Genomic DNA, 27348 nt, shown 5'->3' on the forward strand with positions numbered 1-27348 from the left:
ACCAAGAACACCAAACAGTGAACTCCAGGTCACCTTTCCACACTGGAACAACCACAGCCCCAAACTATCAGAAAAGGGAAATTGGAAATAAGGCTTTGCCTCTCAGCTGATAGTTCCAGATGAGAGAAGCTTGATGGTGGTAGTACAGCCTGGCACCAACCATGCAACCAACAAGCAGAATCTTTAGTGATGCAGGCAGGAGCTTCAGAAAGTATCTCTGTAAGGTTTGAAGGCTTTTAATCACATGAAAACACCTCTAGGGGGTTGTATTTTGATTATAGCTTTTTTGCATGTCTGTATAAATCAAAGAAAAACTGAACTTTATCAGTGAGACATTTAGTTTGGGGGAAGTTCCAGTTCTACTTCCTTCTGGTTTCTTTAACCTGACAAATAATGCACTTTCCCCTCACCAGCTGTACCTTTTGGGAATCAGTTGAGGACTTTCAAATTGGGTAAGTCAGCCTGCTGACAGATAGTAAACACTGAAGATTTTAATCCACATTTAAAGTATTTATGAAGATTTATAAGGAACTGATAAACAACATTTCATAATGGGAGACATCAAGCAGCTTCAACTGTAACATTGAGCTGAATGTTCAGTTGAACTGTTATGTTCCACTTAATGTAATCTCAATAATGTGTTTTGCACTAGAAAGGAGGGCTCATGATGTGGTGCAGGCAACACTGTACACGTGAGTTGTGAAGAAACAAAAGTTTCTGGCACCAAATATCTTACCTTTTAAATGTGGCAATGTGATAAATATGAGTCAGAGAACAGAGTAATTTGGTGTTTCTTTGTACATCTCTTGACATGCACTTCATCAGGAGTACAAAATTTTAAAATTGTTACTGTATTTTTAAAAAAATATTTTAAATCATGCTACTAATTACCAGAGCAAGAAAATAATTACGTATTTTATATTGGAATATCAGTAAAATATGGTGTCTGGACAATGATGCAAAGGTGCCACTATGACTTCTCTTGCAATCATTAGCCTGTGGGTCAAAGTCCTGACAAAAGTCAGGTGCTTGAAGAAGTCTGTACATATGCAAAAAAAAGCAAATAAAAACCACCCCAAAACAAAACATTAGAATTTACTGGACATCTTTTATGCCAAATAATTCTGTGAAAATATTCAAAAAATTTTGATGTGTTATCAAAACCTAGGAGTATGAGCTGGCTTTGGTAAAAATAATAAAAAAAAATACTTGTATTATTCAAATATTTTATCTTTATGACGTTTTGGAGTGAGGAAAAAACTTTAGCTTGATATTTGAACTGTTCAATAAAAGATCATTTTAAAAGCAAGTTACATTGAGCTAAAAGCCTTTGAAAGATGTATAAATGAGAAGATAAGTTAGAGTTGTGCAACTTAACGTTATTAAATATGAGACCTGAAATAGAATGCAATCCTGGCTTTTGGTTTTCAACCAATAGACATCTTTGGACTCAAAAAGTAAGTTACTGTCCCTCTGTCCCTCTTCTGAAACTCTGCCTTTAGTATCCTTCCTTCTCATAATGCCAATGTACACGTTGCAATATGACAAGTTTGGAACAATGAAAATTAGCAATCAGCTCCATGGTGAAAGGAGGCTATTTTCTAGCACCAGTGATTGCTAAAGGTAACTTGCACAGCAATATTTGTGGCAACCCAAAAGATTTTAAAAAACACAAAAAGTAGTTAGAAATGCTGTAATAACAAGAATAACAGTGACAAATAACAGTATAAAATGTGATGCTCGCATCTTTCTTGAGCTGGAAATAAAAAGCTAGTCTTACACTGCGACTCTTCCTTTGCCAGGTCACCACTGTTCTTACAGCTGGTACTGGTGGCCTTCCCTTCATGTAACCTTCTCAAATTCTCTGTTTTTTGGCATCTGCTTGTTCTCCAGCTGCAGCCCCAGTGTTGCTTATGTTATATCCAGTCTCTCAAATGTGATTCGTCAGTCAATTCTTGATTGTCCTTTCCTGGCTGGATCATAAAGTGTCCTTTGCATCTTTCTTCTCGTTCACCCTTTTCAGATTCTGCACAGCTGGTCACACTTTCCACAGTAACTTCTTCACAGTTAGCTCCTGTATTTTCCCCTCTCAGTTTCTCTTCCTCCTCCTTTATTGCCTCAGTGGAACATCACAAAACCAAATAAAACCCTCGCCTATTCCTAGGGGAGAGGGGAGAGAGGGGAGAGACAGAATAAGCCTAAAAATGTGATAAGATTCTGGTAGACAGTATTTTTGTTTCCAGCTGAGTTAAAGATGTTCTTCACAATTGGTACTGAGTCAAAACTTCTGTGTCCTGGGATTTTCTCATGAGTGCTGTTTCTTAGACCACTTTCTTTAGAGATTTTACTGATATTTGAAATAAAAATATCCTGTGTTCCCTTTATTGTGTTACAAATGTTAGAATGGAATTACAGAGATATGTATTTACTTTAATGAGAGAAACTATTGTAGCAAAGTCTTTCAATGTTTTCTTTTCTCTTCTTGTAACTCAAATCAGATTGGGTTTTTCTTATTTTTCATGCTTTGACTTTGATGGCCTTACATGGTAGGGGTGACCACTAAGATTTCCAACTTACAGTGCTTGTATGGAATATTTGAAGAGGGTGGTATATAGGCACTCTTACCCCTTAAATAAGACTTATTTCAAAATTCTATTTTTATTTTTATGTCCTGTTCAGAATTAAAAAAAGAAAAAAAAATCAACATAATTAAAAAGAGCCCTAAAATATCATTGCAGTGATATGTTCAATTTATCGAAGAAAAGATGGGAAAAAAATAGAAAGTCTTATTAGAAGGTTCTTGTATGGCCAAATATAATCCAGGAGGAGCATCATCAGCTACTATATATTGTCGTAATTCCTTCATGGCAACTCAATTTAAATCAAGATGCTCAAGCTGCAAATTTGCCTTGAAGTGTACATATTAAACATCTGCTGTTCAAAAAAAGTCTAAAAGTATTCGGAGAGGGAAATAAACTCTGAAAATTTTGCATTCTGTTATTTCATCTTTTAAGACATTTAGCCAAGTAGATCATATATGCAAAATTTCTGATATACCAAGGCCATTTAATTATGGAAATCATAAAATCTAGGATATGAGATATGGATTAAAAGAAGGGTATTTGCTAAACCAATCCAGTCAGTTTATTTTGGGTATTCAGCATGATGTACAGGTAGAAAGTTACAGAAATTTGAAAAAATAAGAGAAATAGTTTTGTTAAAAAAAAAGAGAAAATAAAAGAGTAGAACTGGGATGCTTCTTGGGTTTTTTATAGCATTCTTTGAGAATAAATTTTCTTTTTTGATGCATATATTAAAAGAATCTTTTGCTGCAGTCTCTCTGCATTGCATTCCAAAATTTGAGGATGAAGGACATAGCTCTGTTTTTCATACTGGTTTACATGAACGAAGATGCCAAATTACTTGCTTTTTCATCAGGTAGATTTGCAGGAAAAATTACCAAAGCTTCCCTAGGATGAGTGCAGGGATTCTCTTAACTGTAAGTAGTATGGCTCATCTTCAGGTCATACAGCTGGACAGTTTTCAAGGTGACTCTTACAGTGCAAATCTAGGTCTTGTATCTGATAACAGCTTAAACCACTTGGTTTAGTATTCTTTCCCTGTAAGCTGAAAAAGGGGAAAACAGATAAGAGTGTCCCTTGTCTCTTTTGCTGCTTAGTAGATTATAGAATAAATCCAGAGAAGTGAGATAGAAGGCTTTTGCTTTATGTAGGTGTTCTCCACTTCTGTAGTACCAATACGGTAAAATCACCACATATTTTCCCACCCCCTACGTGCATAAAGAAAAAAATAGCTTATGCCTGAGATGTAAAATTATTCTTGTGGAGATCGGCAGCATGTTGCTTTCCTCAAATCCAGTTGCTTCCATAGAGATTAATTTTCCATTTCAAATTACTAAAAGAGCCAAAAAATATTTAGATAGTTATGTCGGTAGAAATCTTTTGTTGGATACAATTGCATCCAGATATAGAAGATCTGCAGTTAACTTTGGGGTCTGGATCTGTGAAAATTAGAAAAAAATATAAAAATCAGAACTGCAAACCAATCAAAACTGTAAACCAAAATTAATGCTGTAGAACTTTCTGTATTATTTAAGCTAACTTTCCTATTACAATGGAATTAATTGCTCATTTGCCATAGTAATGAAAAGCAACGCATTGTATTAAACCTAGGGTAGGTATAGAGTTCTATTGATATAAAAAGCTTTCTCACCAAGCTGAACTGGAGAAACAATGCACATCTCTTGCATAACTTCTGCGGGTGTTATCAGCTACTTTATCCTCTCCATGGGGTAAATTAGCAAAAGAAAATGTAGCATACACCCTCTTGAGATACATAAACATATAAAAAATTGTGCAGAGATAGTACAAGATAAAAAATCAGACAAAACTCTTTTCAGTCTCCTTTGAACTACAGTCCATCAACAAAAGCCTTGCCTTTTCACTCACAGAGAGGCAGTGCTGAGGATCCCCATGTTGCTGTGACAACTGGGTATCTGGTATCTGTGGTGGAACTTCACACATCTGAGAGATACATGTACATTTCTGTCCTGAAGAAGCACAGTTCTCCATTTGATTCCTTGACTTTCTCCTGTCCTGGCTCCCATGCAGTAACCTCTCCTGTCTTGAGAGAAGTTTAATGTTTCCTGTGAATTTTCTTCAAACAAAGAGTGCATTATTTAATCCAGTGCACCCAGATGTTCTAGTTGGACTCTGGGAAGGGTGGGGGGTGAAGAGGAAGTCAGAAACAGTAAAACTTTCATAAATGGCTGTTCTTTTGTTATGTCTTTTGAAAATGGAGTAGTGCCCGCTGTGTTCCATAAACACGTGCGTTGCATTAGGTACAAGCCAACACATTTCATTCAAGCACATCTAAATATTAGGGGAAACCAGCATGAAGTTGTGGTTGCAGGGAAAATTTATGGGGAAGAAGAAAGAGTTCTGCCTAGTTCAGTGAGTAATAACTTGATTGGTAGACATTTATAGGGTAATATTGAAAGAGCAAACAAATGTAAGTCATTTAATTAGGAAATCGAGAAAGAAATAACAAGAATAAGAAAGGAGAAACTGAAGTAGACATGTAGAGCAACAGCTGTAAAAGAATCTGTTGAGTTGCTCTTCACAATGAAAAATGGGGAACACAGCATCTGATTCACACAAGGTTTCTCTCAAGCTGCAGATAGCAATAGTTGTGCCAGTGTAAAACTGGGAATTGTGTATCTGTGTGTGTCTGGCATGCTTTTTGTGGAAGTTCTGTGTGGATGTTTGCAATAGTTTGTCATAAGTGCATATATAACCCTTTCTCATAAAATTACTATGTTATCCTCACCCGCCATGAATTCAAATAAAATGTATCAGTCAGTGTATGTGTGTATGCTACCACATTAATAATAATTTGCAGGATAATAGGGATTGTTTCAGCTGCCTGATTCAATATGGGAAGTCAGTGAGATTGTAAATCATGGAACAAATGATCTTTTATCTTAAAAAAGAGTGTAAACGCTGCTGTTAGATTTATGTGAATGAACATATGCTTTTGCACCTACCTGTTCTGAAAGAAAATTAGTAATGCAGTTTTCCATACTGATGCATTTGAGCTTTTGGAACAATAGTTAAAACAGTTAAAAGAGTGTTTATACTTTTTAGGTGTTCTTCATTTTTTGTCATCATGTGATTAAATAGATTACGTAATAACCCTTTAAATTCCTTTTTATCAAGTCTAAATTATTTGCTTGGTTGAGTTTAAGGTTTGTGCATACAAGCAATTTCAGTAGCTTGAAAAGTAGTCACACAGCAGCTCAGATGTATAAATTGTGCATGTACACATAATTAAATCTTCTATTGTAGGCTCAGCTAAGCCATGTTGCATTAAGTCACTTTTTCTATGCATATATGCAGATAATGGCTCTGACTCAGCTGACACTCAGCAACTGGGTAAGATGCAGTAACCTGATCATCTGCTTGAGCCCCTTTTCTCTTTTTAAATTTCTGTTTCAAAACAGACATAACGAATTTTCTAATTTCTTTTGCTTTTTTAAAAATACTATTTCTATTTTGTCTAGGCATGGATCCAGTTTTTTGGTGAGGTTGGATCAGCCAGGTTCTGCACATTAACTTGGGGCCACAAAGTAAGAGGGCTTAGTAAGACCTGTGTCCACAGCTGTGGCTCATACTGCTGTGAAAAGAGAAGTCAAAAGTCCTTCTCTGTTAGAGGCACAGAGAGAAAGAGCACTCATCAACGAGCTCAGCACAGACCAGCACTGTGGAGCCACAAAACAATCTCCTGCCCACATGGGAGTCTGCAGGAAAGGGTGGGAGGTTGACAGCTTTTTGGATCTGGCCCCATTTCATCTTAATCTGCTCTGGCTCCTGATCTTTTCAAAGTCTCCCCATTGTGCATGTGATTTCTGCTAAACACGCAGAGAAATTTTTAAGATCAAGACCATATGATATAGCAAGATTAATCTACCCTTTGGCCTTCACCTCTCCCTCCCACTGGGGGAGAGGTTTGGTTCTGCTAATTTGTCATGTTACTTTTTTTCTTCTTCTTCTGCCATCATTTTTTTTTCTCCTCATGGTTCACCTAAATTGGAGACTTTTACCCAAACACTTTCAGCCTATAATGAAGATAAATAGATTTCTTCATGTCCACTACATGAATTTTGAAGACATCTTTGTTTATTTCACCCAGTTTTAATATGGAGAATTTGTAACTCATTTGTAGAATAAGTGTTTTTTCACTTGTGTTATATATTGTGGCTGAGTGAATCCCTGTAGGTCTGTGGAGCAGATGTGTTAGTACGGGCAGTAGAACAGCTTCATTCCTTCCCTCGTCTGCTGCAATGCAGTCAAATTCCAAATTGTTATGATATGCATTAATTAAATATGAATAAATAAAATATCACCAGATAATGAAGCTGCAGTCCCCTCTGTCATATTAAATCATTGATGAGGTGCCTATGAGTAGGAACTGTGGCTGATGATGTCTTCTGCCTCTGATTGGTTTTGGGAGCATTTGTGTAAATTTTTCCATCATCCTTGCGTCAATAGTCAGAAAAAAATCTTTTGCCTCAATAAAAAAATATATGGATCATGATATCCTCCTGCCTCATCAATTTATTCCTTTCATACTTATGGCATCTAAATAGTGACTGAAAGTGGGCCAGCTTTGCAGATAACAATTACGTAGTTCAACTGTTAACTTGTTACGTATCAGTATGTAATTTGCAAGCTTGCTAGAATAAAGATTTAGATTTTTAGGAATAGATGTTGAGTATCTCTATTACATGTTTCTGTTTTCAAAGTCATATTTACCCTATAAAAATACTCATTTTGGTGAAGGAATGGAAGAAATAACGAACAAAATAAAAATACTTGTTTGCGCTTTTTTTTGCAAAGCAGCCCAGATGTTAATCCAGCTATTCTAGGTTCTGCAGTTCCTACTCTTCTGGGAATAAGGTATGAATTCAGTTTTCATGCTCTTCTGAAAATGCCTTCTGTCCCCTCAATGGTTTTGACCCATCTTAAACATTACTTCTGCATCCGTATCTATTACTTTTGTATCTATAAATATCTCCGATTTGCAATACTTAATTTCAGACTCTACTGTTAGCACCATATTCCTCTCACCTGTGAGAGGTGCACAGATTATCTAGTTTGTATGTTGTGAGAAAGCAGATATTTGCTTTCATCAGATGTATTAAGGGAAGGAGCTCCTCTTTGAACAGTAAGGCAATTTTCCCATGAGACTGATGGCTTTAAAAGATGCTGCTTATTCAAAACCATTCAGGCAATTGGAATCCTATTGCCCTTCTTCAGCTATTCCCACTGATCACTTAATTTGTATAGCTCAGTCTATCCAGTGTTTCTTACTCCTGGCTTCAATCCATAACTGCAGTGGAAACACCATTGCCTGGTCACAGTCTGCAGAGTGATGAGTTGAGACTGAACAATCAGAGTACTTGAGGATTTGATTTACTATGTTCTCTGGTGTTTTATGACTGAATTTGCACTGGCTTATAGTACTTGTATCCTTTTCCTAATATTTCTTAATTTTTAATTTTCTTTCCCCCAAAGCAATGTCTCTAGTCGTCTGCTTTTGTGTGTTTGATGAACTGCACCTTCTGTCACATAAAGATAGCATTGAGTTATAATAATTAGGAGAGAAATTTTACAGGGCCGGATTATTTTTTCCATAACTTCACAGAATTCCTGTTAATACTAGAGCTGCCCAAGTGAGATTTAAATAAACCCTCTCCCACCATCAAGCAGCCTGTTGCAGGAGCACAGAAGTTAGGATATGCTAATTTACCCTTCTGAGCTCTGTTGTCACAAAGCTAGCTTGGTGCTGTTACTCAAGTTAATTCTAGGATACTTCCAGATTTCATACTGCAATCTCAGAGTTAACGTGCCTCATCAGAAAATCCCCATTTGTTCATCACATCCTTTCAGCACAGGAAAACATGCCTGATCTACACAACAGAGTTTTGGCATTCAGAATTACCTTTTATCTCCACAGGTTTGCATGCAGGCACATGGTAATGTGGAGTAAGCAAACAAAGCCCAGCTTGTGGCACCTAAGTAGAACCACATGTCACAAATCTCAGCCAGCAACGCAGCTGCCAGCAAATCCTCAGCGTGCACACATCCCAGGAGCAATGTCAGCAGCTGCAAGCCCAACAACATTCCTGGCAGTGATGTTTTCCAGTTTAGGCCTTGCCACGCTTTATATCTCTTGCCCATCTGTTTGTTTTGCATTGTGTTACATCATCTCGGTTGCAATAGTTAAATTATAAAATCATCGGGGGATCATATGGAAAGGGAAGCTGCCTTGTGCAGGTTGCCTCAGAGAGAGCTTTCTATTCCTAGACACTAGTGTCAGAGAAAGTGTAGAGGCTTTTTTGTGGGAGGAACAGACATATGGGAGGCTGGGACTGACACACAAAACCATGGGGAGGTTAGAATCAAATTGGAAAGTTAAGGCAAGGATATGTTGTCTTCAGTGTTTCTACATTTTGAGTATGAAGTGGATTTATGATGTTCCTGAAGAGATTCTTGTGTTTCAGATACTGGAAGAATGGAAGTTAGGAATTCTAGGCACTGTATTTTATAATTGATATTATTGTCTGTATCAGTATTTTGTGACTTTGAGCAACATTGTCATCTGTATGTTTAAGTAGATTGTAAGAAGCCACATTCTTAGACTATCTAGAGAAAGGTACAAGTAGGACCTGTGAATAAACCCATTTTTTTAAGTAAGTTAACTTCTGGGTTCAACCACGTTAGGAATTTTCTGTATTTGGGATTTTTTTTTTTTCTTATATTCCTGTAAAAAAGGAGTAAGTTTTAATGATTTTTCAAAGCAAATTAAGTAGTTTTTTGAGACTATTTGCAGATAAATTAGCATAAGGTCTTTAGTGATCGTTGTCCCTTATCTGTTCAGAAACAGCTTCAGACTGTTGCATCCTTTCCAAGACTAGGAATATTCTTAAATATGTAATAGTCTCAAAATTTTAAATTAATGTTTTAAGGAAGTAAGACTTTAAATAGAAAACATATCTGAGAAAATATGAGGCAATCACAAAGAATAACGTGGCAGAAGTTGTTAAATTAATTATTTGTTAATATTTCATATTTGCTACACAACTTAAAAAGCTGCCCAATATTTTTCCAATCTATATGACATAAGCTCTCTTCAGACACTTAATAGGATATCAACTTTGTTTAAAAAATTGGAAGTTGATAGGGTTCCACATTCAAATTTCTTTCAAATAATGGTGGAGATTGATAAATTTTACTAAACCTAAAAGTGCAGTAGACATTTCGTAGGGGTGCTTCACTTTTTAAATTCTTTGACCCATGTAATTTTTTGGTCTGCAAGGTGGCGACAAAGAAATTTCCCTATCATAAAAATGGCTTTAATTTCATGGAAGAAAATCAACTCAAATTGGATTTGTCTAATATCAGTTAAGTTTGTGCAACTCGGAAGTGAATTAAGGTTACAAAAAATAGTTCTAAAAACAATGGCCCGCTGAAATGCTAGACACTATCATAAATGATACTTATAACTTTTTAGGTAGAGTGTAAATCATTGCTTTCACCAATAACCTCAGGGATGTATATAGATACAGTCTTTTGATCCATAGTTAGCTCTCCTCCTGTGCCCTCTGCCTACACACTGCTTGTTGATTATTATTTAGGCACTGGCTGCATATTAACCTCTGATTCTGCTTCATGTGGTTACAGGCCAGAGTGCTTCAGAAGGTGATGTAGGCTACTGTGGTTTTGATTGGTTGACTTTTATTCTCTTTTTTTTTTTTTTTTTTTTTTTTAATATGTCAGCTTTCTTGAACTACATGGAATGTGTGAGCTTTTCTGTTTTCGTCTGGGTTTTTTCATCTAGACATGCCTGTGAGCTTAAGAAGGAAAGATTTATTTCGAGAGCAGATTGAGTTGTGGAAAATGTAGACAGAGACATCATGCCTTCTAATCAACCCTAGCATTACAAAATCAGTTCAGATCTGTCCAATCTAAACATTGGACAAAAAATGTTTTTATCTGTACAAAAGCATCTGATCCATGAAGCCAGTAAGAAGTGTCTTCTTTCAGTATGAAGTTTTGTCATGTAGTTGGTTTGGATGAAATGTACATGTATCTTAATGGTATGGGACAATGTTAGCCAGCCAGGCTCTGAACTGTCTGTGAAGGAGAAGGTCTGTTTCTTAGAGATATCAGTACTGCTAATGTCCTACTGAGAAAAATTCTAAAAGTTAATCATTCTGGCGTTTGAAGACAAATAAATGATTTATATCTCAATAGTCTCTCCACTCAGGAAATGATAATGATTTTAATTCACTCATTAGTCAATCACTTTTCCCTTGCTAAAATGTTCTTTGACTTTCACTCAGTTTTACATTAGAGTGCATCTCCTCCTTTTACTTATCTTTCAGCTAAATTCAGGCAGAAGTGCTGACAGTCAAAAACTTTGGAGTACCTTTTATGAGTCATACTAGGAAGACTTAATCAAAAGAATCATGGAAGGGATCTGAGAGGTCCCATGGGAGGACCTGCCCTACCTAAATTGACTCTATTGGTTTCTGGCTAACATGTGTGTATGCAGATGTAGTGAGGGAAATTTAACAAGTCCTCCACATGATCTGTTCCAGTACTTCCTTATCCTTGCAGCTGAAAACAGGTTTTCTCATATCTGAATTAATCTACCTTTTGGAAACTTAAGATCACTCTATTTGTTGTACTTGTAATAAAACTATTAGTAATGATTTGTTTTTCTTCATTTTGGCAGTTTATTAAGTATTAAATATTGCTGTTTTGTCTCAGCACTTCTTTTCTGAAAAGATCCCATTTATATTTGCTCTCCCTTTTTAGTCGTATTTCCTTATGTTGTAATATTCCTTAGTATTCTCTTAATGCTCTGAAGGTGAAATCCTTGTGTTTATATATGGGAAACACAAAAGTGGATTTGTTGTGTTAACTAACAATGCAGTAGCCCTGGGGATTAAATCAAATGTCCCTCCACAGAGGTGATACCTTCAGCAGGGTGATGATTCCATTTACTGTAGTAGTTTACTGCAAGTTCAGCCTGTGACCCACTGCAAAACGTATGTCCCTCTTTGCAGAACTGCTTTTTGCATTTAAGCCACTGACTCTTGTACTGATGGCTTCAACCGTTATTCTGTTGCGCATTCTTTGGTGGTTTAGTACCTTGGACTTGTTGAATTTTATCTGTTTTTTTCTGATGACTTTGCAGTTTTCAGATTTATACTGTTCCACAATGCCTACAGCCTTACCTATGGTAGTGTCATCTACAGATTTAAAATGCATTTAAATAATTGCATTAGTTGCATATTAAGACAAATATTGACTAGATCAGAATCAGAAACAAAACTCTTGTGAGTTTCTCTGCTCATTGTCTCCTAGTATGACAGTGAACTGCCCTGGTTAGCTTTTCAAATGTCCAACTTAAAAGCAATTTCTATAGATGGTATTTTCTTGAATCACAGCTTGACTTTCAAAGTTAAGCAAAAAAGCCTTGTAATCTCTACTGTCTTTTCTGTTATCCTTTATAGAAAGACTACACATGCACAGTTTATTCTTGACAAAACTATTTTGACTATTGTATATAATTTAAATATCTTTTAAGCTTCAAGTATTTTGTTTCCTTTATTGCATTGCGTTGTTATGGAAACAAAGAAGGGCTGAGCTTGAAAGGGACCTCTAAAGGTCATCTGATGTTGGGTCCAGGATCATGTCTAGATGGCTTTTGAATCTCCCCAAGGCTGGAGATTCCACCATCTCTCTGGGAAACCCCTGCCTGTGCTTGGTCCCTTCAAAGTGAAAAGATATTTTCTGCTATTCAGAGGGAATCTCCTGTGTTTCAGCTTGCACCCATTGCTTCTTGTCTTGCCACAACCAAAAGGAAAGGAACTTGACTCTGTTGTATTTATACTCTGCCTTTAGATAATTTTTCTCAATAATCTCAAATAAGGGTGTCTTTTCTGCAACTCTCGTTTTTCTCCCAGTTGTGTCCCAGTTTTAAAGACAGGCATTTGCTTTGACTTTTTCTGTTAGATCTTTACTTGTCCATCACAATCCTCATAAAATGGTGTCTGGTGGCTCAGAGTTCATCTTAGATGTGTCTCTAAATACTCTTCACATCTCTCTAATTTGAAAATCTTATCTAAAAACTCTCTCTGACTTCTTCTTTCTGCGTGTGTCTTGTCTTCAAGTCTCACTGTTACTGAAGTTGTCTGCCTCATTGCAGTTAGTCTTTTCAATGATCATTTAAATAACAAAACTCCCCACAACAGTTGGCTTCTCATATTCATGTTTTTAATGTATATTTTATGTTTGTATAAACCTTGTTTTGTGCAAGACTCCTTGCTAATCTAACTAATTAGCTGTGTAAGCCATGGGAATTTGATTTGTGTTTAACTGTTATGACTATAATCTTTATCCCAATATAGTCTAATTCAATTCTTTGAAGAAAAAAAAAAAAAAACACTTTTAAAATTTAATTGTTCACAATAAAGTTGTTAGACTTATAAGTGTGTTATAAGTAGGAAGATTTAATTAAAAAAAAATCAAAGCAGAAATAAGTAGAGCTGTTTAAACACATAATTTTTTGTTTACCACAAATCAGTTACACAGAAAAATCTGTAATTTCAGGAGAGCTTGCTAAAATGTATTAAAAGTTAGCTGTTTTGAATAAATGTTTCTCAGTAATACCTTTAGCTGATACTTACCATATGAAGATAATGTTCTGTAAATGTGGGTTCTTATTTGTAACTGTGGAAATGGCTTGAGCTTGTAAACTTCCAAAAGAGTAATTTGAAATAGTAAACAATTGAAAACAAGTTGTACTCTTCAGTCAGCAAGTAGTAATACCAGAACCCCAGAATCTGTTGGACTGCAACACTGACACTTCTCTTAGACCATAATTGAAAAAATATATGATGGAATGCCTGTACTTGGTTCTTAGGATGATGTTAATATTTATCATATGGATTGGATAGGACGTCTGCTTATTCTCAAAGTAAAGAACAAAACTATTTTTAATGGGTAATAGGACAAATACTACCTCTTTGTGCTGAACAGGAAAACAAGCCATTGATTTTGATGAACAGAAGAGTTAAGAGCGATTTAATTTGTACCATTTTCTTGCTTCATCTCCAACTGAATGGATAATACAGTGCCAAAAAAAATGCTTTCCAAACAGTGCAGATAAAGTAAGGCACTTCAGTGTTTATTTTTTCTGGTGGTTTCACCAGTGTTTTTTGAGAGATATCTGTTGATATACTATATGCCCAATAAACCAGCTTTTGTCACAGAAAGAAAAGGAAAGCCCTAAGCAAAGGCAAGTCACATTTGTTTGTTTCATAAAGAATTATGCTGAGGCTGTAAATTAAAATAGTACAGGTGGTTGCAGTTGTGATCAGTTGTGCCATCTTACACATTTCTAATTAAAAGTTAAATTAAAAGCTTTGTGATATTTTGGTCACTGCATCTAGCATGGCGAATCTGCAGAGGTGTAAGGAAAGGGTGTTTGCTGAATACAGGGGCAAACTAATGAACATTTGTATCACCATTGGAACATCTTGGCTGAAGGATATTGAGCAAACACTGATAATTAAAATCTCTGGGAGTGGAAGAGTATGTGGCAAGATACACAAGACATGTCAAAGAGAACATGTGCTAGGGATGTTTTAGCTAATGACAAAATTCTTATTTCAAATTGATCCTCAGATATCTTAAAAATGGTTTCTGATAGTCCAGTTTTAATTTCAGAAATTGATATTTTACCCATGCAAGCTCATTCACATTAATTCAAATTCAGTGAGAAATATTCCAGATTCACTTAGACAAGTAGATTTTGAAGAAGTCTTCTAGTCTTGTCTGCCTACAAATGCAGAGCTCAAAAATAATTAGACATTGTGCCTTGTCAAAAAAGCTGTTGTAGCAATGAAAAATATTTTTTCAATCTTTTTTTCCACTGTTGTGGGCTGGAAACTTTCATAATAGCAGATTTCTTTTCTGATATAAAGCAAGATTAAACATAATGTTGTTTTTATAGAGAAAATTTTTATGTGTGAGGTCACTGACAAAAAGGTCAGGAGGTGGATAAGATGGGGAAATAAAATCTACTCATACACAGTAAAGCTACAAAATACAGCAAAGTCTTGTGTTAATGTTTGTATTAAGTAAAAGATCCTGTAGTTAGTCCAAAGATTCTGCTGCTAATTAGGGTATTTTCACCCAAACTCAATATCTGTAAATTGTATCTGATAATTCATTAGTAAGATTAATCTTTTCTAGCTTACAGGTTCCTAAGCAGGTCACAGAAATGAACATGTTCCATTGACTATAGAAGAACTGTAAGGTGAATAGTTCATAATTCTTCATATTTTTAGCTGTCGAGCATTAGATGAATTTTATCCTCCCAAGAGTGTCCTTAAGTCAGGAGCATGCTTGAATAAAAAGTGTTAAATACATGAAGCAACATTTTGATTTATACATAAAATCTTTTTACCTCTTCCAGTACATATTTAGACTTCTTTGAGTTTAGAAACATTTTAATTCACAATCTGAAGATTATACATTAGAGCAGAATGAGATATTAGTGATAATATGTGTGAATTCACAAATACATTCCTTATTTCCATCATAACAAGGTATTTTTGGAGTAGTATATACATCTGAAAGCATTCTTAGCTTGGGTGAAGTGATTTGTGTTCCTAAGACCTTTCAAGATTCTCTATTTTATTGATGAGTAATAAGGCACAGTTTTAATGGTTTGTATTTTATTGTATACACTTATCCCAGTTTCAGAATTGGAGAATGATTTTTCACATGAAAGAAAATTGAAATGGTCCTCTGTTTTATACCCCAATCAAAGTATATTTCTTTGCAGAAAAAAAAAAAAGCAACCAAAAAACCAAAGATTTAGGTAATTGCTTCCACAAGTACTTGCACACAGTAAAATAGAATTCTTAATCTTTGTCATGTGTGGAGGACCAATTACTGGTAAGAAATCAAATCAGAAGATACAATGTCTCAAAACCCCATGCATTTACACTGACATAGAGCTTAGTGCATGGGATAAAACTTTAGGATTTTGCATTCTATGCATACATCACTGTCCACTCACATTTGCAGTGTGTTCAGGAACACATTGAATGGGAAGGCATGCAGAAAAAAATTGAAGTAGGCACAACCATGATGATAGAAACTTTGAAAATACTTAAACCTCTGTGAAACACTCTACATCCCTTTCATTTTTGGAAACTGCATGATAGTTACCCTTTTGAACATGTTGTAATTGTGAGTCATAGCTGCCAGTGATTGATCGTTTGGGTAGGGTGAATTGCAGTGTGTATCAATGCAACTAGACAGGAGGCTACCATTTCTCTTGCTGAAGAGAGTGAAACTTAGTTCTGCAAACAGAAGATTACTGGCATTAATTGCAGGCATGAATACAGCTGAAAAGTAAAATCTTATTAGCTGCATTAAGAATTAGCAGCATGGAGAAAATTATCCCTAACATTAAAAACTAAAATTGGTACTGCATTTGGGGTAATGATCCACTGATTGGCCTGAGGACATTGCTAGTGATGCTAATGTCTTTAAGCAGTGGTAAAAGGCACCAGCCTGAGGCTTACAGTAAAGTGGCTTACCAACAACCACAGACATCCTTGATCCTCCCCCCGTGCTTATCTGCAGGATACAGCTGTTGCTGAAACCAAGTTAAATGTTCTCGTCTTAGAGAAACAGATTGGCAGGGATACTGAAAATATAAAATCTATTCCCTATGCACAGACCTCAAAGAAAAGCAAAACACAGCAGAGAGTGATATTTTTGCCCAGAAAGAACTCATGAAGGCCATACAGTCAACTTCTGAGTTGCTGACAAGTAAGCCTTTTTGATCTCCTGGTAATTTAAATAACTTTTCACAGTCTTCTCTAGAAGCACATTAAACTTTTTCATTTTATGACACATTTATTGCAGATTAGTTTCTCTCTGCTGCTTTTTTGCCATTGTAAAATCTAATGAGCGTAGAAGCTAATGTAACGTTTTGGAAATGAAACATCATGGGACTGGAGACTGCAGGCGTTATGGTCCTGCCTGTTAGCATCCTTTATTTACCTCATGCTTACCTCATTTTCTCCATCTGGCAACAGGAAGAGTCAAGAGCTTACAAGTATGTATGTTGGGCTTCCCTCCTGGTTCTGACAGTTCCGGCTACTCTTTGACACCACTGTACAATCTCAGTAACTCTGTCTTTCTTATCTTGTCCTTACAGTTTTAATTATGTCAGATTGTAGCCTGGGGGTATTTCTCTTTTTTTTTCTCTTGGCCCTATTGTTAATGTCCAGTAAAGGCCTCAGAACTCTGTGGTAATATTCCATACTGTAAAGGGACTGCAGTGTTGAATTTTTAGCCTTGCTGCTCTCAGTCTGTACTTCTCTCTCCCACTTCATAGCTTTGTATGTAGTTATACAATAGAACATCTTATTGCAAGATGTTTTCACTGGAAAAACATTTATATCATATTTTGAGTTGGAAAACAATAAAGTCTGTGAAATTCAAACTGTAAAGTTGACCTTCCTTTGTCTTGCATTACCATGGATGTCATAATTTTGTTCTTTTAATCTCAGTCAGTCAATGGTGAGAGGAAGGACTGGGGTTTCATGGAGCATTTCTTTCTGTATTGAACATAATATAGAAACACTTGGTGTTTCTTCTTGGCTGGGAACGCCATGCCCACATAAGTGAGAAAGGCAGTAAGGCTGTCTTCTGTCAGGAGTTCAGATCTATTTCTGATACAGTTTTGGCATAAAAAAAAGAATTGGGGGAAAAATGCTCTTCTGTTTCACAGCTTGCAAAGGACCCGTTGTATAGTAATTCAAATGCTGTTAATGAGGAGAAGGTATGTATTTATTTGCTCACCCATTTAGATTCTGTGTAGAAAACAGGGTTTCAATAAAACATGCATTTTTGCTGTTTTCTCTATATGTAGGAGCTCTCCTATAGCAATAGGAAAATTATGGTAATGTGTTAGAGGAACGAGCAGTGGTTGTGTGGTTACTGAGTGGGATCTTTGCCTGCAGTAAAATTTTACTTTACAATCTAAATGTGACAACAGAATCGCATGCATAAAACTGTTCCTGGGAGCTGAGACCTATTTACAACGAGCAGCCTGGTTATATTCTGCCCATTATTGGAAATCCTTTTAGACTCTGGAAATAGTCTTGCCCTAGTCTTTGAAAGCATGAATTGCTTGAGCCTGTTGTGTGCACCTACATGGCTCTCCACAGGCCATACCATAGCCCATATGAATAAATTTGTAAAATGTGGCACTTGACACATTTACCTTAAGGAGAATATATGCTCATTAGGACTGTGATCTTTTAAAATTTCACAACCTGTGAATTATTTTGGAAAGGAACAAGAAATTTGTGCCAATTTTGATAATTGTGCATAATTGAGCTCAAAGGGGTTTACAGAAAAAGAAAAATAGGAAAAAAGAGAATATTTCTGTGACATAGACTAAATAGGACTCAGCAGAGACAGGGAACCAACTCTGCTTAGCACATGGGGGGCTGCATCTGTAATACTGTGTCCTTTTTAAAGCTCCTCAGTTCAAGGGAGATATCATTAAATTGGAGGCAATTAGAGGAGGATCATCATGATGGGGGGTAGCTGGAGCACTTGCTGTGTGAGGAGAGGCTGATGTAGCGGGACTTTTTCAGCCTGAAAATAGGAAATTGCTTCAGGGGTACCTGCCAGTAGCCTCCAGTGTCCATGGTGCAGCATCTCTTCTCCATCAAGATGGTGAAGTCAGGCTCCTCACAGTGATGCTTATTAAGAGGATGAGTGGTGATAGATATAAATTGAAACAAAATTTTTAGACTGGATATAAAGAAAAATGTCAGAGATGGCAGCCTCAGTGAAGTCCTGGTAGACATTATCCACTGCTATTTTTGCATCTGCCAAGCTGGTCATTTCATTGCAGAGATATCAAATTGGTTGAGCGTGGCTTCCTGTTGGTGAATCCATGATGATTGCTTTTGATGATTTTCTTGTCCCTAATGGGCCTTGAAATTATTTTCATGATTCATTTATCTATCCCTTTCCCAGGCTGATGTGAGGCTGACTTGTCTGTAATTCCCTGGGTATTCTTAAAGATAGGAGTGAGATTTGCTGGGTCTTCAGATGGCTCTCCCAGTCACTATCATTCAAAGACCATTGAGTGACTTCACAATTACATCCACCAACTCCATCAGCACCTGAAGGCTGCATAGTGTCAGGTTCCATGGACCTATATGTGCCAGTTCTTCTTAAGTATTCTCTAATTTGATCTTTTTCCACCCAGGATAGGTGTTCCTTTCTCCAGGCTTTCACCCTGCTTCTGGGACTTGGGATTCCTGAAGGTTTCTCTTGATACTGAAGACTGAGGCAATTCAACACTTCAGCCTTTTCCACGTTCTATGTCATTGGGGCCTATCTCATGCATTGGGGCCTTATTTCATGGGTGTGCATTCTAACTAGCCTTCCTTTTGTTCTCTTTGTATGTAAAAAACCACTTTTTATTTCTCTTGATGTCTGTCATTTGATTTAATTCTAATTGGACTTCGGCTTTCCTAACTGTGTCAGCATGCTTGGACTTAGACTATAAACCTCTCAGATTACCTGTCCCTGCTTCCACCTTTTTTATGCATCCTTTTTATGTTTTTTGTTTGGTCAGCAGCAACATGTTCATCCTGGCATTTTTGAACATCTTCCTGCTTGTTGACATGGACTGTTGTGGAACTTGGAGGTGATCCTTTAATATTACACAGTTTGCTTGGGTCCCTCTTCTCTCCAGGATCTTATCAAATGGGGCTATTCCAAGTAGATACATGAAGAGTCTCAAGTCTGCTTATCTGAAGTCCAGAACTGTGATCATTCATTTTTGCCTCCTTCATTCCCTTTACAATACTGAACTCTCCTATCGTGGTCACTGCAGCCAAGGCTGCCTTCTGCCTTCACAGTCCCAGAGTCTTCCTTTTGTTGTGAGTGTGAGCAGAGCATCTCTTCTTACTGTTTTTTTGGAAGAGGAAGTTGTCACCAATGTTCTCCAAGATCCTAGTGCACTGTGTATGCCCCAAGTGGGTTGAAATATCCCTCAAAACATCCAGGACTATGAATGTAAAGCTACTTCAAACTTTGAGCAGGAAACTGGACTAGGAATTTCTCATGTCTAAACTGGTTTATCCTATGACCTTGTGATGCTTGTACATCATTTGATCATTTGTGTTTCTCTCCTGTGGAGAGAGATGGTTTAGCTGTGAGAGGTGACTTCCTCTTAGGGCAATATGCCATTAGTGTGGGGTTACTCACAGGTCAGGCTCTGTTTGTAGCTCCTCAGGACGATTTGCAGATGAACTCTGTTTGCATGGCCACGTTTTGGAGGTGAGAGGGGCTACAGGGGTGGTTTCTGTGAGAAGCTGCCAGCAGCTTCCCCCTCTGGCAGAGCCAATACCAGCTGGCTCAGGAACAGACCCATGGCTGATAAATGCTGACCCAATTAGATATGGTGGTAATCCTCTGTGATAGCATAGTTAAGACTCCAGGTATTCTTAATGTATTGTGAGAACCTGAATGAATATTAATACTTGTAATAAAATACAAGTTTAGCATGAATTACAGGAGAGGGATGTAGATAATTGTAGATAATTGTTTTCTTTACATGCTGGAAATAGGAAAGCTTTTTACATATATCATAAAGTAGCTGTTTTCTTCATGTATTCTTAAATTCCTCAAATAAGAAAATTATATACTCTAGTAAGTTTAGCTTGGTTGGATTATTCTTCTTTGGTCTTGCTGTTTGTTGACCATTGGAATATGCAGTTCCCCTTCCTGACTGTTTCCTGTGAATGAAGCCCATACTAGGATTACATCACAGTTTTAACAGGCTATTAAGTGTTTGGAAATTTTACATCTTTGTTTACAGGAAACTTATTTACATAAAAAAATTTATTTACATTATTTACATTGTATAGAGTTTCTAGAGCAGCTGTTTATGCCAATAAATCAATGTAAGATTCCTGCTGTAGTTATGCAATGGCACCTAATAGAAAGCTTTTGTCTGATTCCTCCTATTTTCAGTAGATAATTTCCTCATAGAGTAAATGTTTTTCTCCATTTCCACTGATTGTTCAGTATAAAACAAGAGAAGCCATCAGTGAATCAAAAAATGTCAACAGAAAGAAAATAGCTACTATTGGGCGTTAGGAATATGGAGAATTAGGAATAATACGAGAGTTTGGGAAGAAAAGCTTTTTTGGGGGGACCAAGGCATTTCTCTGGTCCTCTCAGCTCTCAGCTGTGCTGGATGTTTCGCTCAGCAACACATCAGTTCTTGCTTCTATTTCCTTGTACAGCTTGATGAAAGATGAACAGTTAGGGCAGCCAAGAGAAATAAATTTCATGACATCATTCTCTGGTGTATACATTTAAGTTAATTAGTTATGCTCAATTTTCTTTCTTTGTTCTCTAATCTGTCTAAACTATGTTACAGGCTCCACTGATCTGTGAAGACTAAATAATGTACACGGTGTTTTCTGACTAGGAAGAAAAAACTCTTGTTTATTTCTCTTAACCTCTCTTGAGAAACCTTAACCATGGGAATAAAATAGGAAACAGGTCTGGTACAGAATTAAATGTTTACTGATGTATTTTTAAACAAGTGAAGTGTACTGACATTGTCAGGTGAAGACAGTGTAAACATTGCTGCAGAGTTTTACTTGTAAATTGACTAAGAATTGGATCTTTTTTTTTCCCCAGCTGTGTAATATGTCTGGTGATTAATCTAGTATCCATTAGGAGTGCAAGACATCAGTGCTATGCACAATAAATTCTTTCATCCCCAGGCCAAGAGCCATTTTGCAGGCGTAATGCAGAGGTGCCTACGGATCTGTGTGGGTGTACATAAGCTCTAACCTGAACATCTTGTAGTGCTCTCGAGTGGGAGGGCAATTTCGCCTCTTCATTGATTTTACTGATGTCTGATGAACGAGTGGTGCCGTTTCCCTCACCTGTGATGGATTGTGTGTGCTACACAATGTGGGCTATTGCTCATCAGAGGATTAAGCAGGAGCAACAAGCCTGCTTTATTTTCTTCAAACCTTTCATCAGTGGAAGACACTTGCGTCATCCTGTGCAATTGTAACATTTTGATACAGGAGAGAAGACTTCCGGTTTTTCTGGAGGAGACTGCCTAGGTTGACAAAAGTGCTTACATTGCATCTGGATTGTTTACAAAAATTGCAATGTGACTTGTACTGAAATCTTCAAAAGCAAATAAATTTTATGCATAGTCTCAGCACTGTTAAATTAAGCTGTCCTAAGTACAAGCAGTAACCATGGTATTTAAAAGTCTGGATTACTGCAGCAGTTCTTTGTCTAGGATATGGTACATACTGTACTTGGATTTTAATGGAGCCATTTATACACGTTTTATACTTTCTCATAAAACTCCTCAAGGTGAATGAAAACAAGCGTGGGCTAAATGTTTTCACTTCTCAGTGCTCTTTCTGTTACAGAATCTTGCTGGCTTTCTTAATTGCTAACTTATGCAGTTTCTTTGTCTTCTAGAATGTCGGGTGGTGAAATCTACTTCCTATACCAAAATAGCTTCGAGTTCACGCAGGAGCACCACCAAGAGCCCAGGCCCGTCCCGGCGCAGCAAGTCTCCTGCTTCTACTAGCTCAGGTAAAGCAAGCAAACAATCTCTCTTAACAACAGCAACCCTTCTGTTCCAACAGTGTGAGCAATGCCCTCAAAATTCCATGTTTCTGTGGGAAAACGTTGTATGTATAAAATAGTTGATACTAAAAGTTCACATGTGTTCTCATTGACATCTAAGAACAAGTGTCTTCCCAATATAAAATAAAGGTTCAGCATCTTACAAATCATACTCTGGAACTACAGTGGTTCAATTTCATTTTATTTTTTCATGCGTGTTTTTGCTTCCAATACCTAAACAGTGAGGAAAAAATGTATGGTAGTCTTTGTACTAGGAACTGAATGAGAACAATCCAGAAAGTAGCTCAAGTTATGCAGCCTAACATCTCCACTGCCGAAAGGTTAATTTCACAACCTTTTTTGTATTTTGTTTCTGAGGGAGAAACAAAATACAAAAGAGGAGAGCAAGGAGGCAGTAGTGAGGAAAGGACTGATTAAAGATCATGAGGATATTGAGAAAAGGAGGGCAGGGCAGAGAAAGAATACAATTAAATATGTGAATGTGAGGTGAAAAGATAGCTGAGGAAGAGATGTCAGAATTGACCTAACAAACCAGTGATGCAGGCTGGAGAAGAAACCGCAAAACCTTTAGAAAGTTCTGTCTGAAGGACCTTGCTTTGGCTGCCTTTGCAGAAGCTCCCACTAGATAGCTGATGAGTAGTTCACCCCTGCAGTTTTTCCCAAGCAGAAAAAAATAAATAAACACAAAAGTGCATTAGATTGCCAGTATTGGTGCCTGAAGGTACAAATATTCCTTGGTGTGAGTCAGTTGAGTAGACCCATTCACGCATTTGCAGTATTGCCTGTGAATATGGATTTTGCAGGAAGTAAGCATTAGAGCTCTCTGAAAGCCACCTCCCCATCTGCCTGAGTCTCCTGAGAAAACAGAAAAGCAAATGACATAGTGAAACCTGCAGCCAGCACCATAAGGTCTTTGTGGGGAGGTGGTGATCAGAATGGCCCAGTGCTGGTACCCAAAGAGGGTAGAGATAGACCAACTGGAACTTCTTTTTTTCTTTTACAAAACGACAAAGGTGAGAAAAAAGCTTCTTGCTCTGGGAAGGAGGAAAGGGGAGACATGATGAGAGACAGAGGTGTAGATGTAGGTGGCAGGGCTGGGAGGCAGCTTGCCTCCTACACATCCTGGAGAACAGCTGAGATACATAAACCTGAAAAGAGGTAATGGGATGAAATACCAGTAGTGAGGAACAAGTCCAGAGTAGCCCTTTAATAAATATGTTAAGTTGCTTTCTTTGTAGCTAGGTGAAACAGAGTTAAATTGAACTTTAGCAAGGGAGGCCCTGTTTGGTATGTGAATGTTACAGACTCAAGGCCTTTTTTCCTAATGAATTTGTGAGTGCAGATAATGAACACTAAACTGTGTATGCTCATTTCTGTGTGAAATAACTGTTCTGTATATAATAAATAATCTATAGGATTTCTATAGGACTAGCAGCATTTCTTCTGTGTTGAGTATGTGATACCATGTTAGTTTTAGTCCTGAAAGAAATAGTACTGTTTCTACTTAAGGGTGCTGGGGAAGGGTAAGTGAGTAAATCTTTGCTTCTTGCAGTTCACTTCTGTAAAGGTCTGAGCAGAATATATTACATACTTCAAAAGATCAGGAGGTTATTTTACAGCTATGGAAAAAAGAGAATTTTTTACTATACAACAGTAATAATTAACACATTATGTTTATAGTGAGGAATGAAACAGTGTAGTGAAAATACTAAAAATGCACCATTTTGGATGATGCTGTGCTGATGCCAGATGTAACCATCTTAGACATTTCTTATGTGAAAATACATTTATAGGAAGTAGACACGTGTTAATTTCTCACCAGCAGCATTTTTTACGGGTTCAGGTTTAGGGTAGTTTTGTTCAATATTTTTATTGATGATATGGATAGAGGAGGTGAAAGCACCATTAACAATTTTGAGGATAAGAGCAAACTGGGAGGTGCTGATGACTCTCTGAAGGAACAAGATGCTTTGCAAAGGCATCTTGGTAGATTGGAGCATTGGGCAATGATTAATAGGATGGAGTTTTAAGAAGAACAAATGCCGAATTCTGCACCTGGAAGGAAGCAATGCCAGGCACAAGTAAAAACTGGGAGAGGAGTGGCTGGAGAGCAGCGCTGCTGAACAGGGATCTGGGAGTGCTGATTGGCAGCTGGCTCATTATAAGTGAGCAGTGTGCCCTAGTACTACGAGCCAGGTGAAAGAGGTGATCCTCACAATATATTCAGCGTTGGTGTGGCCTCACCTTGAGCACTGTGTACAGTTCTGGGCACCAGAGTTTACAACGGATGGCAAGGTACTCAAATGTGTCCAAAGGTGGACAACAAAACTGTTGAAAGGGCTGGAAGGCTATTGGCAGCAGCTAAGGACTTTGGGCGTGTCTTGTTCTGAGAAAAGGAAGGGCTGAGGAATGACCTGGTTGAATGGCCTCTCTATGGCTTCCTGAGGTGGGGATGTGGAGACAAAGCTGCTGAGCTCTTCTCTCTGGTATCCAGTGACAAGGCATGTTGGAATGGTTCAAAGCTGCACCAGGGAGGGCTTACACTGGACACAGGGAAGCATTTCTTTCTGAGAGGTTTATGAAGCATTGGAACAGGCTGCCCAAGGAAGTGGTTTAATCAGCATCCATGGAGATATTTGAAAGGTGTGTAGACATGGCACTGAGGCACCTGGTTTAGTGGTGGACTCAGCAGTGATGGATTAACAGTTGGATTGATGATCCTGAAGGTCTTCTCTGGTCTGAACAACTCAATGCTTCTGTAGTTAGGAAGATTCCTTTACCAAGAAATACTGTGTGGTTGGTTGAAGCCAGGTGCTCACCAAAACTACTCTATTGCTCCACTTCTCATCTGAACATGCTGAAGTTTTGGTTGGCCCTGAGTTGGTCAGGCAGCTGGATTAGATGTTTGTTGTAGGACCTTTCCACCTGAACTATTCTATTCTATTCTATTTTATTCTATTCTGTTCTGTTCTATTCTAAATGTATTAAGTTTAAAAATGATAAACAATTGAAAGTGTTTCTATAGCATTTATTTTTAGTGAGGGGAATGGCTCTCATTTGGCTGACTCTATCTCTGCTGTTTGTTTCTTGCAAATAGGTCAAATTGTGTGAATGTTAATGTAAGCCTATTTCCAAAATTACATACATGAGTACTTAGATCAGCATTACTTTTATACAAGGAAACAATATTTTACTAAGCACTTGCTATCAAGAATTATTTCTAAACCACATAAAGCTAAAACCAGTCAATGATTTTTTAAAATGCAATTTTTTATTAGACATTGCTTTTATAAACCATCAGTAGAAAGAAAGAGAAATATTGACTCGTAGATGGTTTTAGACAAAACCCAAACTTCTCCCTTGAAATGCAAGCAATATGTACAGATTTCACTTTTCTGCCACCCAGCAAGCATAAAAATGCTGCTTGTTTCTTGGAATTATGAACCTATGACAGAAGCAGAATAGAGAAATTGTCATGTAACACATATATGAGCAGATAATTTTTATGTGATCTCTACATTAAATATCTCAGTACCAGAGAATATCCTGAATGACCTGTGCATAGCTTGAAGTTATGCTTTTGTTGTCATGTTGTTACTGCTAAGTCTATGTACATGTATTTTTATTGTATGTTTTTAAACAACTTTCAGTTAACCTTTAAACTACTTTTAGGGATTTTTCTTTCATTACCAATAAGCATGGAAAATAAGAAGAGTAGATTCTTTGCTCTGATCAAAGACAATAGATACATATTACAAAAAAGTTAAAGGTGTATAATTTCCTGAGGAGTTTTATCATAGAACAAAGTTACAAGAAGGAAGGATAAAGGGAGGCAGAAAGCATTCTTGATAGTGTACCCTTGACAAAAAGCTGAGAGATGAATGGAAAAGAGCATGTAGCTAATTAGAAAGAATCTGATTCCTTTTGTTTCTTTTTGATTCTTTCTGCACTTTAAGAAGTCTGCATATTCTAAGTGCACAAAAGGATCATACTTCTGCTTCAGACTTGAATTAATGTTAATATCAAAAAATACACATGGATAATTACATAGGCTAAAAAAAGAAAATTTCACAGACAAAGACTATGTTAAAAAATATTAAAATCTCAAAGTTGTGTATTAAAACTGGCAAAATTGTAGAATGAAGAGAGATCCTTGAGTTAATTTTTATTCTCTTGTGAATACATCTGTAGTATGGGATAGTCTTTATTGCCAGTATTCAACAGGATAGCTGTTTTGGATGCATTATTTTTCAGAGTAAATGAAGGCAGTCTTGGTTAGAGAAATAGAAGTATAAATAAGGCTAAGACATAGACAATCTATTCTCATTGAAGCACTTAAATGCCATCCTCAACAACTGTTTCCCTTCTTTGACACAGAATTTCAACTGGTCAATGAATTAAGCCAAACTTTGGCTTGCACTAGTTGTTTATAGATTGAATTAAATATGTGAGTTCCTTTTTCTGAGCAAGTGGTGGTTCAGGGAGATAAATTTCCCCAAATTCATCCCAATAGCTTCTGAAGTTGTTTACAGAAATCAAAGAGGTTATTTTGAGGGGTTGGTCATTTGTTGTTTTTCTGTGCTTTGTTTTTGCATCTGTAAGTCTGTAACAATAATATTTTACCAAAACCTGTGCTTTGAAGATAAACTCAGTAATGCTAAATTATTTTTGAGTAAATTCTGCTTGAAGGCCCTTGCTTTCCATTTCAGTCTCACCTTGTTGTGGTGATCCCTGATTTTGTGAGGAGGAGACAAAGGACCCTGAATGTTCCCTGTCCCTAAGGAGTCAGCAGCCACTGTCCTGGAGAACCATTTCCCTCATTGTCTCATCTGCTGCTGGGGGAAAAGGACTCTTAATGACAATTCCAATGCTCTTAGATGACATTCTCACTTTGCAGGTGCCTTTTGCCCTCCATTGCCTCTAAAAGCATCCTCCTTGGCAAGCCTGAAAATCCTATACAAAACATACCATAACAATACTGCCAGGCTTTGTAGGTACATGGCCA

General features: G+C 37.1%; 1 protein-coding gene across 3 annotated transcripts in view; it reads left to right on the top strand.

Moving 5' to 3' along the window:
- The window catches only part of DCLK1 (doublecortin like kinase 1), a 228149-nt gene that overhangs the window by 128751 nt on the left and 72050 nt on the right, over positions 1–27348 (top strand). For all 3 annotated transcript variants that reach the window (XM_079304891.1, XM_079304890.1, XM_079304892.1), the window contains exon 5: positions 22173–22289. In XM_079304891.1, the coding sequence (XP_079161017.1) occupies positions 22173–22289 (117 nt within the window). The remainder of the gene's footprint in view (positions 1–22172; positions 22290–27348) is intronic.

This window comes from Erithacus rubecula (genome assembly GCF_903797595.1).
Source record: "Erithacus rubecula genome assembly, chromosome: 1".
Lineage (NCBI taxonomy): Eukaryota > Metazoa > Chordata > Aves > Passeriformes > Muscicapidae > Erithacus > Erithacus rubecula.